The sequence below is a fragment of the Eptatretus burgeri genome, chromosome 9 (genome assembly GCF_056783735.1).
Source record: "Eptatretus burgeri isolate ZD-2024b chromosome 9, Ebu_testis_v1, whole genome shotgun sequence".
Taxonomy (NCBI): domain Eukaryota; kingdom Metazoa; phylum Chordata; class Myxini; order Myxiniformes; family Myxinidae; genus Eptatretus; species Eptatretus burgeri.
The window spans coordinates 80236452-80252708 of NC_140969.1; the positions used below are offsets into that span (position 1 = coordinate 80236452).

Consider the following 16257-nt stretch of genomic DNA (forward strand, 5'->3'; position numbering starts at 1 on the left):
ATGGATCCCCAAAAGGCACTAATGATCCTTATCAGATGAGGTTTTGGAGGAGATGTAATAGCTGTTGAAGAATGCTGTTTGAAATTATTGTCAATAAGTGTTAGTGGTGCAAAGAAACATTAACTATAGAAAACTACCATCAACAAGCTCGGTTTTATGGTTGGTGTGTTTAATTATCCCCATGTTTTGTCTTTTTTTACACTGTGGAAGGGGAGGGAGGGCAGATTTTGTAATCTGCTCCTGTCCGTCCGTCATCTTGCTCCTTCCTCCGAAACAGTTGTGCAGAACTTCACCAAACTTGGTAGTTATGATCACCAAAATGCAAGAAAGTGCAAGAGCAGGATAATTTTTGGGTTGGGAAAAAGTTCAAATGCCAAACAATGCCTTTACAAGCGCATTTAGAAGAAAATTTTTTATTTTTATTAAACCTTGTATATGCAATCAACATTGGGAGACGCATGAAATACGTAATGGTTATTTTGAGTTTTTTATCTGGTACATGCTCGAGGGGTTTGGGACTTGGGGTCACAGGTGTGAAAACAGATTTTTAAAAAAAAAAATTTTAACTTAAAATTTGATATTGGGGCATTTCTGGGGGAACCTTTTGCCATCTTTTAACTTTGCTTAAGGTGGGAAGTGTGAGATTTGCGATGGTGTGCCATCAGCTTCACTAGAGTTATGGATTGCAGATACTGCCAAACCTGGAGTCTATCACAACACTTGGCACAATATATTAACAGTGTCGATAAATGTGATTGTTCACATTGTACAAAAAAAAAAATCGGAGCCACATTGGGAAATAACAGTAAATTTTTTACTTGAGGCAGTGAAGCTTCCCTTACACTGTCAAATGTCAAAAAATAAATAACATTACATTGACCTGTAAAGGCCAGTTGATGGTCATACTTTTATTATTATTATTACTATATATTTTTTTCATATAGTCAACGGACACTTTACATTTGGCAACAAGATACTCCTGCCGATAATTGGGATACCCATGGGTTCGGACCTGGCCCCTCTCATGGCAACTTTGTTCCTGTGCATGTACAAATGTGGCTATATCCAGAACATGCACAGGGATAAACGGACATCTGCATGGAGGTGTAACAAGATGAAATTTTTTTCAATTAAATTTGCTGCCAATTGATGACTTTATTTAATTAGTTCTACAATGTGACACCTTTCCAAAAAAGGAAAGTGCTGTCACACATTGATCTCACATTAGAATTGCAAATCGATATTGAATAATACACTGGATGGTTTGATAAACAAGCTTCCATTCTCTTGGACACGTTGCTTCCTTGGATATAAACATTCCAATTTGGTTATTCTATGGCATGTGATGGTGAGAGCCACCAATCGCAGCATGGAATGTACTGGTTGATACAAACAGATATTCGGATGCATACTTGGGCACGAGCTACAGTTGGCAGATTGAAACAAACATTGGTTAATGTTAGCAAATGATACCATGTGGAAATATGTAAAACTGCAAAAACAGAGGCATTTAAATATGTTTGAAGATTCTTGTGTTTTTTTTATTTTTTATTTTTGGTGGTTACTGGGGCTCGATAGTGTGACATAATTGTTAAAATGACACCCGATTCACTGGTAAGACAAATTGCCTGTTTCAGTGTTGTGTATTTTGTGGTAATTAAATTATCTATGGTTAATTGGTTATAATCATGGAATGATAAAGCATGAAAGTCTCCAGCAATTAAGGTGAATACCTACAGGTAAAGCTCCAAGCTGTTGAGTTGTACTTTAGTGAGATTGCATTGCGAATTTCCTGACTTTGAATGCTACTGAGGTTGTGGACCCATTGTTTGGAGGGGTTCTGTGTTGGAAAAGGTCAACTTCTGAATAATGAAGCCCAGCTGATCCAGACAGTCGATGAAGGTCCTACATTTGACCTTCAACTATTTGGAGGTTTGCTCTTTGTAACGAAGTTGAGGATAGTGTTGTATAATTTGTACCATTTGTAGTATCCTTCAGATGTTGATTTGATGCTTTATGAACAGCTATTACTATTGACCAATTAATTGTGATTGTTGTGAGAAACAGTTTGAAAAAAAAAACAGAAAAGAAATTGTTGGTGTTCTGGTGTTTTCTCATCAGCTTGATGTCTACAATTTGCTAAAGTTGACTATTTCGATGAACACTTTTTTGTTTTCTTTTTTCTAAGTTGATTTTGTGCATTGACAAAGTTAGCCATGCCTGTTCCTGAGCATGTTTGGCTGCATCCAAATCTATAATCTCTATCATTCATTCAGGGGCATTTAAAAAATAATTATTACATGCATAGAGCTTTGCACTATTTAACGAAAGTGTTACAAATTTTTCATTTTATAAGATACTTGTGGGGTATGTTTACACATTCAAAGCAATAACGAATTGTGCTTCCCCATTGTCTCGGATCGCTCACCTGAATTTTTTTTTTTCCTTGTGTATCAGCTTCAATGTCTGTCAACACACAAAATTACCATGCTTCCCCATTGTCTTGGGTCGCTCACCTTCATTTGTCTTTTTCAATACTTTTTTCTTTTTTATGGATGCTTTCCAACGGTTCTGTGATTATTATTTTTTTGATCCCCCGCCCCCCGGTGTATCGGCTTTGATGTCTGTTGGTATGCAAAATTTCAGCTTTCCACATCACCCGGAAGATACTGAACATTAAGATCAGTCAGCGAGTGAGTGATTAGAATGAGCTTTCTATATTGGATGCTAGATTATAAAAATGTCAGTCTGCAGAATATTATTGAGGTCTCATCATCAAAAAGGGTGTGCCTTTCACCGTACTTCAAATTCCTTGCAAACTCCACCCACACCACCTACCTACCTTCCCTGTCTTTTGACTTTTCTGCTGAGTAAAAGTCAAATCACCATCGAGAGAAATTGGGATGTTTTCCAATGGTGCTTTAAAGCCTATTAATACAGATGTTGTGGTCATGTCTTTTTCACTTCGAATGAGGAGGGGGAAAAGAAATTCCGATGCATTTACTTCAACCAGTTGAGGGAGCTATAAACCTCCTCCACTCAGCAAGTATTTTTTTTTCTTTTTTTCTTTTTTTTCTTTCTTTCTGGGATTTGGAAGCAGTGTATAGGAATAGGCAGGATATCCAAGAGGTCTCCACACTCACCTTTGAGCTGTCTAACATGGGTTTGAATCTCAACGCAGCTATAAACTCTCGTCCTTGTATTTCACAAGCAGGGTGATTTGTCAATGTGTGCTGTCAATCAGAAGGATGTTAAACTGGGTGGGTGTCCTTTCTGCCAGGTTAGTTGGTGGACATAAAAAGATCCCCAAGGTGTCCTTTGTGAAGAGTTGGCAAACTATCACTGGCAGCAAGAACAAATGCCAAATTCTTGCACACTCAGTCAAGTATTCTGTGACGGAGTGGCAATATCCAGGATTATAACCGAGCCCAAGAAACTTGTGGCAGAACCGATATATTGTATAGAGCACGACAACTAATAGGAATTTCAGCTATTTTGTCCAAAATTTACTCATAATTGTAGGTGTTGCACGAAAATAAAGAACACTTTTACAGATTTGAATATCGTGTGTGTGTGTGTGTGTGTTACTTACCTCCACCACCGAAGGTAGACGGAGGTTATGTTTCACCCATCTGCTCGCCTATCCTGCTCAGACACAGACGATCTCAAAACGTTGTGGACAGATTCAGCCAATTTGGTGGACAGGTTGGGTTTGTGACTTGGATGAATTGATTAGATTTTGTTGAAGATCTGGATCCAGATTCTAGAATTCAAGTGATTATTCACCATTGAGTGATCGGGTTATTAACGATATATAATATAACATGATAGATCAAAGTTGTGGATGGATTCAGATGACACTTCATAAATACGTTGGTTGCGTGACAAGGACGAATTGTTAGATTTTGGTGAAGATCCGGATCTGGATGTGAGAATTTTTCAAGTGATTCTTCATTATTGAGATGGAGCCAAAAACGATAAATCGCACGATGTCTCAAAAAGTTGTAGACTAGTTGTGACCAAACTCTGTGGATGAGTTTGTTCGTTGATGAGAACAAGCCGATTCGATTTTGGTTCAGGTCCAGATCCTGATCAGGCCTATTATATCGGTGGGATATGAAATGTAAACCATTCAGCCTGGTGGAGGTATATGCTCCACCTCGTGCCATTCCAGTTTTTTTTTTAATGCATTATATTATAATGTTTTTTTTTTATAGTCTTTGATTGCTCCTCCCTGGTTTGCATCTGAGTTTGTTACATTACCTCATATGTTATTAAACAAGGATATGAGTAAGAGTTGCCAGGATTTGAATAATATATGCTAATGAACACATTTCTGGCATAAATTATGCAGATTGTTGTGTTATGTGGGTGCCTTCCACTGTGTAAAATATGCTGCAGCTGTTTTAGCCTCTTTTTCTTTTTTTTTTTTCTTGCATCCATGAGCAAACCAAATTATCACGTCACTGGGGTGGAAAGTTGAAGTACATGGGTCATATTAGTCGAACCCATCCAAGTCCAGATGTTTTGCCTTTTTGGGCTTTATAATCTGTGACTAATCTTAAGTGTCCAATTTTAATAGAGAATTACTTTATATAATCATGATCAAATTTTTATTTGCATCCTTCTGTTCGGGAAAGGGGAAGGATGGACTTTGACCCAAATGCTACCTTATTTGATCCATGTGGATTCAGCGATATCTTGTTGGCCTCACCCATTCCCGAAGGGGTGGGAGAGGTTGTTATAACCTGTCCGTGTGTCACTTTTAATATTTATTGTTCATTCTCAGATCAGTGTGAAACACACTGCAGTTCAAAGCTTTCTTTTCTTTTTTCTTGTGAATTTTAATGAACTTGGAACAAAGTTGTCCAATTAAACCAAAACAAGTGAAAACGCACAGATACTATGCAGCCTTTGCAGCCACAACAATATTTTTCAATCGACAGCAAAAAAAATTCAATCGACTGAGATTATTTATTCTGGCTGAGGTCAGTAAACCATGCACACTGTGACATGTACAATCAACATCACAAGTGGTCTCCCCATCCTCGAGAAGGGGTATGGAGCGATTATTTTGTGCCAAAAACTTGATCCTGGGTATCCCTAGCAGTGTATGTAATCTGGTAGTGATCATCCAAACCTATTTCTATTCTATATTGTTCAGATATACATTCAATCCCCCCCCCCTCACCCAATACATATAATTGCTGAATTTGCATATGATGTCACGTGCAATGCAGGTTTGCATGGCAGTAGAAGAGTTGTAAATCTTACATTTGAACTACATAACTGCAAAATTGTAATTTCCCCCTTCTCTCCCCCCCCCCCATCCATAAGGGCATCGGACTCTGCTTCCTTGTAAGGGGTCTTCCTGTAAGACAAATAACCCACGCTTTGTTAAATCCTCTCTATTAACAATTGAAATGCACACATCACTTGCTTGGGAGGTCCACAGTTGGATGGTGAACGTGTCGTCATATGTGCATATTTTCCTGATTGTGGCTACAACTCAGTTGCCATTATGGAAATAACTCAGAAATTCTTGAAATTTATTTATTTTGCATTGTGTTTTAAAGGAATACAAAGTGATCAATTTTCTGGGGGGGGGGGGCGGGGTTGGTAATTAATATTGTACCGTTTTCAACTTTGTTGATCCAGTAGTTTGGAAGTAGATATAAAACTGATACACATATAGTAGGTTTTATTCGTATCGATAAATGTCAAACTGTTCGACTTCTTGTGCATGCTTCCAGTGGCATTTCGTTTGTAGGATTTTGATTCCTGGTTGCAAGTTTCTTGTCATGTCTACATACAGCTGGACTGCTTTCAGGGCTGCAGTTTACCTTTAACATTTGATCATTTTGTAATCTGCTCCAAGCATTGTAAACTCTGGATGTTTACACTCATTGGAGGTGTTTACTCTACTCTCGACTTTACTTTCATGTTTAGGACCGCGATGGGCTTCGTGGAATTTGGGAGTGTTCCTGTGCATCCGATGTGCTGGAATACATCGGAACTTGGGTGTTCACATATCGCGCGTGAAGTCTGTTAACCTTGACCAATGGACTCAGCAGCAGATCCAGGTATGCAAAGCAAACACAGCAGTTGCTCAGTTTTGTGGCCCACTGGTTCAATTGCAGGACTTGATTTATTTATTTATTTATTTATTTTTGCCATCACGTGGAGACCGAGGGATAGTTTTCTTTGCTGATGAACATCTGTTGCCTGAAATTGCATTTTATAATGTTTGTCTCTGATGTGATTAGTCTCGCAGTGAGGTGTGTCTCACCTTGTTTTTGCTTTCTTAATCTGGCCGAATTATTTTGCACGGGCTTAAATTTCAAGAATTATTATTTCCGTGCAAAAACAATTTGGTAGACAAAATATTAAAAATGATGCGATTTGAGTCGAGCAAGCTTTGCTAAGTTTGCAATCTTCCAGAACATTGAGTAGAACTGCAATATTATAGAGATTTGTCTATTCGATGTTGATCAAAGCAACTAAACCAAGAGTTGTAGATCACTGTGGTTTAGGAAAGATTACTCCATTGGGTTTTTGCCTCCGCTGACGAAGTTGCTGGAGGCATGATGTTTTCAGGTTGTCCGTCTATGCGTCCGTCCGTCCATGATCGGTTTTCGTTACCGTGATAACTTAAGAACGACTGAAGAGATCCAAGTCAAACTTGATAGAAGTATGTATAATGATGTATACATCAACTTTTTCGATGATGGGGTCACGAGGTCAAAAGTCAGAGGTCACGTCAGGTAAAAATGTGATATTTGAGAACAGCTCAAGGGATTTAAATCAAACTTTTTACAAGTATTATAAAAATGTAATATTGTGGGTGGTGGCAGATCTGTCGAAGAGTGTCATTTTAGTTTTTTATTATTGTTCTTACCTCCACCACCAAAGGAGGAAGGAGGTTGTTTTCACCCCTATCTGTCTGTGTGCAGGATATCTCAAGAAGTTGTGAACGGATTTGGATAAAATTTGGGGGGGGGGGGGGGCAGGTTGGGTGTTTGACAAGGCCGAACTTTTTAGATTTTGGTGAATATATGGATTCGGCTACTAGAATTTTTAAGTGATTCGTCAGCATTGTTTGGTGCTAAAAACAATATATAGCACGATATCTCAAGTTGCGGATGGATTCGGACAAAACTTAGTTGACAGCTTAAGTGTGTGACAAGGATGAATTGAATCGATTTTGGTTACGGTACAAATGTAGATCCAGATATGTGAATTGTTTTCTTTTTAACTTCCAAAGTGATTTTTTTTTCACCAATGAGAGATTGGGCCAAAAATGATACAAAGCATGTTATTTCAAAAATGTCTTGGCTAATATGTTCTACTGGATCAGGCATTGCGTTGCAGAGGTATGCGCTCTCCCGAGGGCTCTTCTAGTTAATGATGTTTGTTCTATTTTATTTGAGATTACTGTCTCTGATCTTCAGGATGGGGCTGACAGGATAGCCAACAGTTGTGCGCATTCGCCTCTGAGCTCTCCACAACTTGGGTTCAAATCTCGACCCAGTTATAAACTCTTCTCTGAGGCCTCATTCAATTCTTGTGCTCTACTAACTTGTGAAAATATCCTAAAACTCTGTTTGCTTTACCTATGGCTTCGTAGCATTGTCCTGTCTGATTACTCCATGTCTATTATCAACTCCAGATCCTGCTCCTGTATGACATGCTCCAAAACTAACCCATGTGTGCATTATGTGGTCTCTATTTTCATTGTTCTTTGCCAACCCCAGCACCTTACATTTATTTTGTTTATCTGTATCTGCCAATCTTTTGCCCAATCTATGAAGGTATCTAGACATTCCTGAATCTGATCATCACCCCTCCCCCATCTGCTATCCACCTTACTTCCAAGCTTGGTATCTTCTGCATATTTAGAATGCTGACTCTTAATCCCACTGTTCAAATTATTGATGCATCATCAATAATGGTCCAAAAACCCAACTATTTATGTCCTCCCACTCATAGCCACTCTTTGCTTCATGTGATGAATCCAGGTTCCAATCCAATTAGTTACTCTATCAGCTCCTCCACAAGCCCTCAACTTGGCTAACAACCTCCCATGTGGTACCTCATCAAAAGCCTGCAAGTTCAGTATACACTACATCCATTGCCCTTCCCTCATCCAGCCAATCAGAAACTGCTTCAGAGAACTCCAATAACTGTAAGCATGACCTTCCATTAGTAATCCGTGCTGACTACCTTTAATTAGTTTGAATTTATTTATATGGTTCCCCATCCGATCCTAAATTAACATCTTCCCTACATTACGGGGCTTTGAAAATGATGTAATCAGCCCCCAGAATGCTAGGTGCGCATGCGTAGAAACCTCAGGAAATGGGAATGTTCGGAACAACATAAACTACTGTAAGTCACGTGTGTATGTGATGAGGATTATTACCGAAAATGGCTCAAATAGTAGATCAGCCAAAAATCAAAAAGTCCCCGAGAATTTTTTTTGCGGCGTCACTTGTTAATAGCAGGCAGCCATGTTGATTCATTCCACTGTGGCAAGCTAAAAAGAATGTGTGTGGATGCCATCGCTAAATTTCAATTTCAAGGTCCTTTTGGGGTTTTGCCTATTTTGATGAAACCGGTGCCTATTTCATTGAACATATCAATAAAACCAAAGCTTGTATATTGTACCAAGTGTATTTTTGCATTGTGAATGGTTAAACTGAAAATATACCTTAATTTATAGAGTTTTAAAAGAATGAAAGGCAAACATTGCCATTTTTGGTTCGCGGGCGCCAGCAGTTACCACTATTTTCGTTGTTGGTTCGCGGGCGCCAGCAGTGACCACTATTTTCGTTGTGTCTGTGTGTTTGTGACTCTCTCCAGAGCATAGCTCCGTGTCATTTGATGCGATCTTGATGAAACTTGGAAACAAGCTCGATATCATGGTCTAGTTGTGTCTTTTTGTATGAGGGGCGTCCCACGCCCAGTTGTGGGCGGAGCCACGCCCACTTGAACTTTTTTTCTCGATTTTTTTTTCTCACAATTGCATTTCCTAGAAGCTGTGCGTAATTTCCATAAGTACAACATATAAAAAAAATCCGATTTGATTTGGTCAATTTTGACGGAAGCAATAGGTTTTTACGGTAGGGCTTCCTCAATAATCGCGAACCATCGTCGCCTCCCGGCTTGTTCTGTTATATTCTTATGGGTATTTTACCATGTCCAATGTCGCTGTGTTCTCAGTACTACCAGAACTTGCACACCATTAACATGTTATTTTCTTTCCAGTTGGAGATAGGCAGGCTTCCTGCCAAATATGTATCAGATGTTGTGTATATAGCAGTGTGCTCGGTGTTCTTGTTGATCGTTGTTACATGGTTATAACCACTGTTTGCACTGTATTTTCAGATCGCTAGAAACTTCCACAGTTTGAAATCAGTAGTATAGTAGCCACTGTGACGAACCACTTTGGTGAACACACAACAAGAGTTGACGTAATGTTTGACCCGCTACACTGGAGATGAGTCAATCAAGGCTGTGACTTGAGCAAAGAGAATGGGCAAGAAGAAACCGATTCGCAAGATCATTGATGGGCCAGATGTCCCCCTACCCCAGGTTTGGAGCAATTTCATTGCCTCAGATGCAAAAAAGGCAGATCTTGCAAGGTTCCTTTCTGAGATGATCATGCAGAAGGGCGAAGATGTCACCGAAAGATGTGAAGTGGTAACAGGAGGTGGATTCTCCAATGCTACCGATGCCGGATCTACAAGAAGAGAGTCAGACTTCATGGCAACCATGAAGAGGCTGATACTTCATTCATGTGAGGCAGTCAGTGAAGGATATGAAAGGTTGGTGGTCATGTGCAGTGATGCATGTTTTGCTGCTTCTCCTACACTTCATGCCAACCAGAGCAGCTCAATTATGGATGGTTTCTGGAACATCAAAGTGCCACCCAATACATGCTGTATCAGACAAATTGCCACAACCTGTTAGGGAAAACTTGCTGAGTTTCCATGTACTAACAGGTTGTGACACAACCTCAGCCTTCAGTGGCCATGGGAAGAAGACGTGCTGGAAAACTTTCCAGAGTCAGCCACTCCTAGTCAATGGAATTGGTCGCGATGGAGAACTCGCCCAAGTTGCGCAGTTTGTATGTCATCTGTATGGCGTTCCTGCACAGCCAAGTGTGGATCAAGCCAGATTCTATGTGTTTGGTAAAGCCAAGAAGGGCCTTGATTTGTTGCCTCTGACCAGAGATGTCCTGGATCTGCACAGTAAACGTGCCAATTACCAGGCAAAGATCTGGTTGCAAGCAGATCAAGAATGCATCTGGATACCATCCCCTGTGGACACTGCTGCCTGGGTGAAGGCGAAGACTTGCCTGGTACCTGTCTGGAGAAGACTGCCCCCAATTCTAGATGCCTGCCTACAGCTGATGACCTGTGGGTGCAAATCCAAATGCCAAACAGCTCAGTGCACTTGCTTTAAAAAAGAACTGTAGTGCACTTCTGCATGTGGCTGTGATGCGGTAAAATGTTGTAACCCAGCTGAGCAATAGATATTTTATAAAACATGCACATAGTACATTTTAGCCACATTGAAATTGTTGTTGAACTAATCTTCAATAACCCAAGGCATAACATTTCAATTTTTCAGCTTGGTTCACTGCCAGTGAGAAACTTGATTACCATAATAGGTACTCGGACTACTGCATTTCGAAACTGCAGTTTTACGTTACATTGTGTTGTGCATTTATGTAAATTCAAAAGTTTTCATGATTTTTTTGTTGCCCGTGTATGAAACATGAAACAGAAGAATGCATAAAGATATTGGCACCAAAAATGTTTTAATTCTGCCAAAATAAAGGAAAACTATCATTTTGTCATTTTTTGCCATTTTTACCTTAATGACCTTGAAAATGACCTAAAAATTGAGAATCCAGGGTGGCATCCACACGCACCTTTTTCTTTATCCTATGACTCATTGATCTGGCATGGATTACCGCTATTAACACGCGATGCCCCAAAAGTGTAATATTCCATGTTAGCTGGCCTACTAAAAGCTTCTAAAATAAGCTAATAGCTTACAGCTCCCCGTACTGTAAACTCTCGAGAGAAAGTGGACTAGTCCAATACCCAAAGGTTCATTACCAGGTACATTCTACCCAAACCTTCGACCATCGCTGAAAGTGAGTGAACTTCGAACCTTGCGGGATAACTTTGTGTCAACACAACAGGCTTGGTGATTTATTTAATGGATGTCTGCTGGGAGTGGGAGCTACATGAGCTGTGAAGACCGTTATAAATATACATACATATACATATATAGTTTTGTTTGGTTCCGGGGCCCCAAGAGAAATTTTACTCTATCTTTGCATCTACTGTTAAAATAAGTGTCCGTCTGTATGCAGGACAGGCTATGGTGGTCGGTCAGGCCAGTGTTGTAGCCAGGATTCAGGGCACCACATGGGTAACCATGTGATTGACAAAAGAAGGGGCAGTTAAGAGTAGTAGGAAGAAAGAGAATCATTCTCTTCTCTACCACCTCCCTCAAAACTATGACATTCATATTATCTGAACCCTGAACTTTATCTTGTCTTAGCTTTCCTATCGACTTCTTAACCTCCCCAAGAAGCCCTTGTTCACACCGAGATAAGATTCAAATCACCTATTGGTAATTTCCCTGACTGTCGTGTAAATTCTGAAGCAAAAACGATAGTATTTAACTAGAACGGCACTCTGTAGAGCGCATACCTCTAGCAGGCTGAACAGTTTATGTGTTTTTATCCCACTCGGCCGAATCTGCCTCCATACCTGTACCAAAATCTAATCGGCTTGTTCTTGTCACCTAACCAACTCATCCACCAAGTTTTGTCATATCATTTGCTGTATATGGCAAATTCCATGGTTGGTCATGTTACATTTTAAGCAAATTTGCTATTTGGACTATAATATCAAGATGTAAGCTTTTCAATTCTCCACTTCACGACAAATAATACACCTTACCTTATCAACCTATTACACAGTAAGAATTAAAAACCGTGACTTGTATGTGTGAGTTGTGATGGGACCTTTAATGTTGCAAATTTTATCCATGTTCTTTTTTTGTAAGTCTTTGCGGAAAAAGTTTGCTCAAACAGTATACAGTTGAAACAAAGTGTAATATTTCCATCATTGCTTGTTTTCTGGCAAGTGTTTTGGCATACAACTTATCACAACTATTCTCATTCTTAAGCATGTCAATGTTATTTTTTCACGTTGTGGTTAGTGACGTTACCATTTGTGAAAGATCCAATTTTACTCACTTTTGAAGGAGGTAGGTCTTTTTTTTTTTTTTTTTTTGCTTTCAGAACAATGAGAACATGACCACAAGATTCCTTTGTTGTAATAAATCTGCACTGCTACCACACATAACACGAACAAACTTTTGTAAGTTTAAAAAAAAATATATAAAAATTCCATTCTTGTAAAAATACAGGAGACATCCAAGTTTGCATCTTCTAATTGATCATGAATTGCCTAAACATATGAATCTATCCATCCATTGGGACAATACTCTGTGCAGATTCGGTGCTGCCAAAGCAGTCTCCTGGGCTATTGGGCACAATCCTGGCTTGGTCACCACATCGACACAGAATACTCGAATGGCTCGATCATCTCAGCAAGCTGGTACTCATTTTGCCGACCTCAAAAGGATGACAGGCTGAGTAAACCCTGCCTGGTATTAATTCAACAGCCAAGCATGATTTGAACTCATGACTCTTAGATTAAGATTCTGATTAACCCTCACCATTAAGCCAACACCAGGCTTATGAATCTAAATACAATATTGGGTTTTGTTTAAGGTTGAAGCACTGTAAAGTTTACAAGTACACTGCACTCGTAATACATGAAACAAGCTTCACATTTTAGTAATGCATGCACGGTTATTCTTTAATTATCATGTATTCATGACATCATGAATGTATGACTATCTTCATATATGTTTATGTCACAATTTTCACTGTCTGTGTTGAATCAGAATCTCTTGCTGAGAACTTGTAGAGTGCAGCCATTTTTAATGAATTTGTGTTGCTGGCTTGAAGAAAACATAAAAAACACATCATATACAGTTTATACACCCTTTAATTATATTCCTCTTTCACTTGAACAAACGTATTTTCGTCGATGCAATGATCTGCAAATGCAACGTCGGTGTTTATCAATTGTACACGAGAGTTTCTCAAATTTGAACAAATTTTGAAGTGTCCACATTGTTGGCAATTTCTGGAACATCTAACTTGGAAATAATTTTTTCCTCTCATGCAGAAGATAATTATTTTCCTTATAATAGACAGAAACACAGTAGAATTAATTTAGTTGTAACACTTAGCAAAAAATCTTGAGTCCAAGTTTCTGTCCAGAAAGGCACAGCAGGTGGTGGAGGAGATGGTTATTTTTTAACCCTTTCATTCTGAAAAGTGAATTATTTTCAAGCCTTCTGGAAAGTTAATCAGTCGAAAAATTTATCTATGTATCGTCATGATGTTCCACAATCGACGGACACTGTAACTGCTTCTTCATTAAGCAAACAATAACCCTAAATGAAACCATTTGTTGTCTCGAACTAGGTTGGTTAAGTGGGGGATACCTGTACACAATGTAGTCTAAATTACACCTTTGATTGATTTAATTACATCTTGTGCAACATTCAATGAGGAAGACACAAAATAATGAATTGCTTCAGTCATCCGACTTGCCCAATTTTTTGTCAGCTGATAAAAGTTGTTGAAACAATCAAAGTACTAATTTGTTGCACATGGATGCAGCATACTTTTGAAGAATGTGCTTACTGTTGCATTGTGGGTAAATAATTGGCTCGTACTGCCCTCTTTTGTCTTAGCTTTGCTCCATGCATTCACGATTTGTCTTGCGTCAACTGACCAGCATCTGTATTAATTTTACATTGGTTCGTAATGTTACTTGGTTAGTAACGTTACAGGATTTGACAACTTCTGTACTCCACATTTTGCAATGTTGTTGATTCTAATTTCCTTTTTTGAACTATAAGGATTGTATGGAGAAGGAAAATTCAACGGATCTCTGGCAGCTTGTACCTGTTGCTGTGTTTGTGTTTGAGCCTGCGGAGTAACTGCTGAAATCTATCTGTCTGGTTCTTCCTGACATCTTTGTTCTTTGTTCCTTTCACCTTTCTTTTTATTTTTTCACTATTCTCCTTATTCATTCTTATTCTTGCTTTTTCTTTTCTTTTACTCTTTATTTCTCTTTTTCTTTATCTTTCTGTCTAGAAAAAGTGTATTCTTGCAGAAAGTTTTCTGTAAGGCTCGCTTGGATGGGTTTGAGGGTTATGGAGTAGTGGCTGAATCCAACCCGAATCCTTTCCAGATTCCTCCTGATGACTCCATCGTTGCTTTTTACTAATTTGGGTTCCTTCTGTTAACTTCAATGCAGTATTTAGTCTCCCGTTTGAACCTCTTAAGGCAAAAACAAGTTGTTGTTTTGGTTAGTAATGTTGCATAGTCAAAATTTCACGTCTTGTCTTCTAAATCCATCAGAATCACAAATGTTGACTTGTACCTAAGATAGGTTGCCCCAACGAATAAATCTGATTGAATTGACTTGATAAATTGAAATATTTCTCATTCAGTGATAAATCCAAGTGTTAGTGCGATTGAGCACATAATTTCATGTTGAAACATCGATGGTACAAAATTTGATTTTGGCTGATTTTGTCCAAAATCCTGGCAAGCGAAGCTTTTTTTTTTTTTTTGGCTTTTTTTTTCTTCTAAAAAGCCTTGATGTATATGCAATCATGTAAAGCCAATTTCTACTCAAAACGTACAATTCCCAATTTTAAGATAATGTCCACCTCTTCATGGAATTTTGGTGCCATCTCTCAATAGTGAAGAATCACCTCAAGAAATTATACGACTGGATCTTCACAAGTCTATTTCATTGGTCCTTGTCACACACCCAACATGTCCACCAAATTTTGCCCAAATCAATCCACAACTTTTCAGACATATTCTGCTTGTACACAGACGGGTGAAAACATAACTTCCGTCCACTGTGACGGACTTAAAAAGATCGAACACTGCACTCCCCCTCATTAGCTTATCTCCAATCTGACTTAAAAAGCAATATTTTAACTCAATCTATAAAATCCTCATCTGCTCTGCCCTTTCCAAGTTCGTGGACCCAATGTTTCCCTGGCAAATTAAAATCCCCCATAATCGATACTTTGTCGGCTACCCGATATCCTGTAACTATTTTTCAAATCCTCAGAGTAAACTTTCCAAATCGTGTATTGCTCCTTCTTGTATCACAGCAAACGTCTTCCTGCCATGACCTAGCACGATGTCATTTAACCTTCCTTCAATATCCCTTTGTGTCTCCTTCGAAACAAGTGCAAGGTGTTTCGTGACAACCTGGTGAAAGTGTCGATTTGCTTTTAATCTTGTATGCGTGTCTGAGTGTTATTTGTTTTCAAATTGTTGTCCTCGGAATGCATGCGTTAATGCATCCTCCTTCACTGACCTTGGTTGCCAAAGGAATTTTTAACCACATTTTTGTTTTGGTTGTTTGTGAATCGTTTTCTGTTCAAGCTAAACCATGTTTTTAATTTGCAGAACATGCAAGAATTGGGCAACGCACGAGCACCACAGATCTATGAAGGACGTCTTCCTCCTGATTTTAAAAGGCCACAATCTGATCAGTATCCTTGATGTATTTTGTTTAATCCCCCCCCCCCCCACTGGTATCGTAAAGGCATCTTTGTACAATGAAGTGATCGAGGCTATTGTACGGTGATGAATACCTTTACATGCTCTGCTTTCACTTCAGCTGCAACTTTTAATTCATTCATACAGTCAATTCTACATATTAGTCGATTGTTGCTTCAGACGATGATTTTGACGAACTTTGATAGTTCGCAAAATGAGAAGGGCTCAACTTTTTTGCATACATTTTGCCATCGTTTTTGGTCTAATTGGACATGGTCATGCTATGCATACCATTGCTTGCAAAGATTACAGGAGTAGATTGCTCACGAGCAATTTCCGGATTAGAAATACAACTAGCAGATGTCGTTGTAGAACGACCAAGTATAATGCAGACTGTCAGCATCCATGTAGTGCATTAACATACAAACCAATGAGGCCATCCAAGACTATGTCAAAAAGTACACTGTACCTACGACCTTGCACACAAAGGTGTTGCATAGAAGTTGTTTGCCCCTCTTCATGCATTGGCTCTAATTATGCAAGAACATGATGTTCTC

General features: G+C 39.0%; 1 protein-coding gene across 1 annotated transcript in view; it reads left to right on the top strand.

The window, feature by feature from the left end:
* Nucleotides 1–16257, top strand: part of LOC147020428 (stromal membrane-associated protein 1-like) — a 95646-nt gene that overhangs the window by 25861 nt on the left and 53528 nt on the right. Inside the window, exons 2-3 of the mRNA XM_085895739.1 lie at nt 5950–6083; nt 15608–15693. Of these exons, the coding sequence (XP_085751865.1) occupies nt 5950–6083; nt 15608–15693 (220 nt within the window). The remainder of the gene's footprint in view (nt 1–5949; nt 6084–15607; nt 15694–16257) is intronic.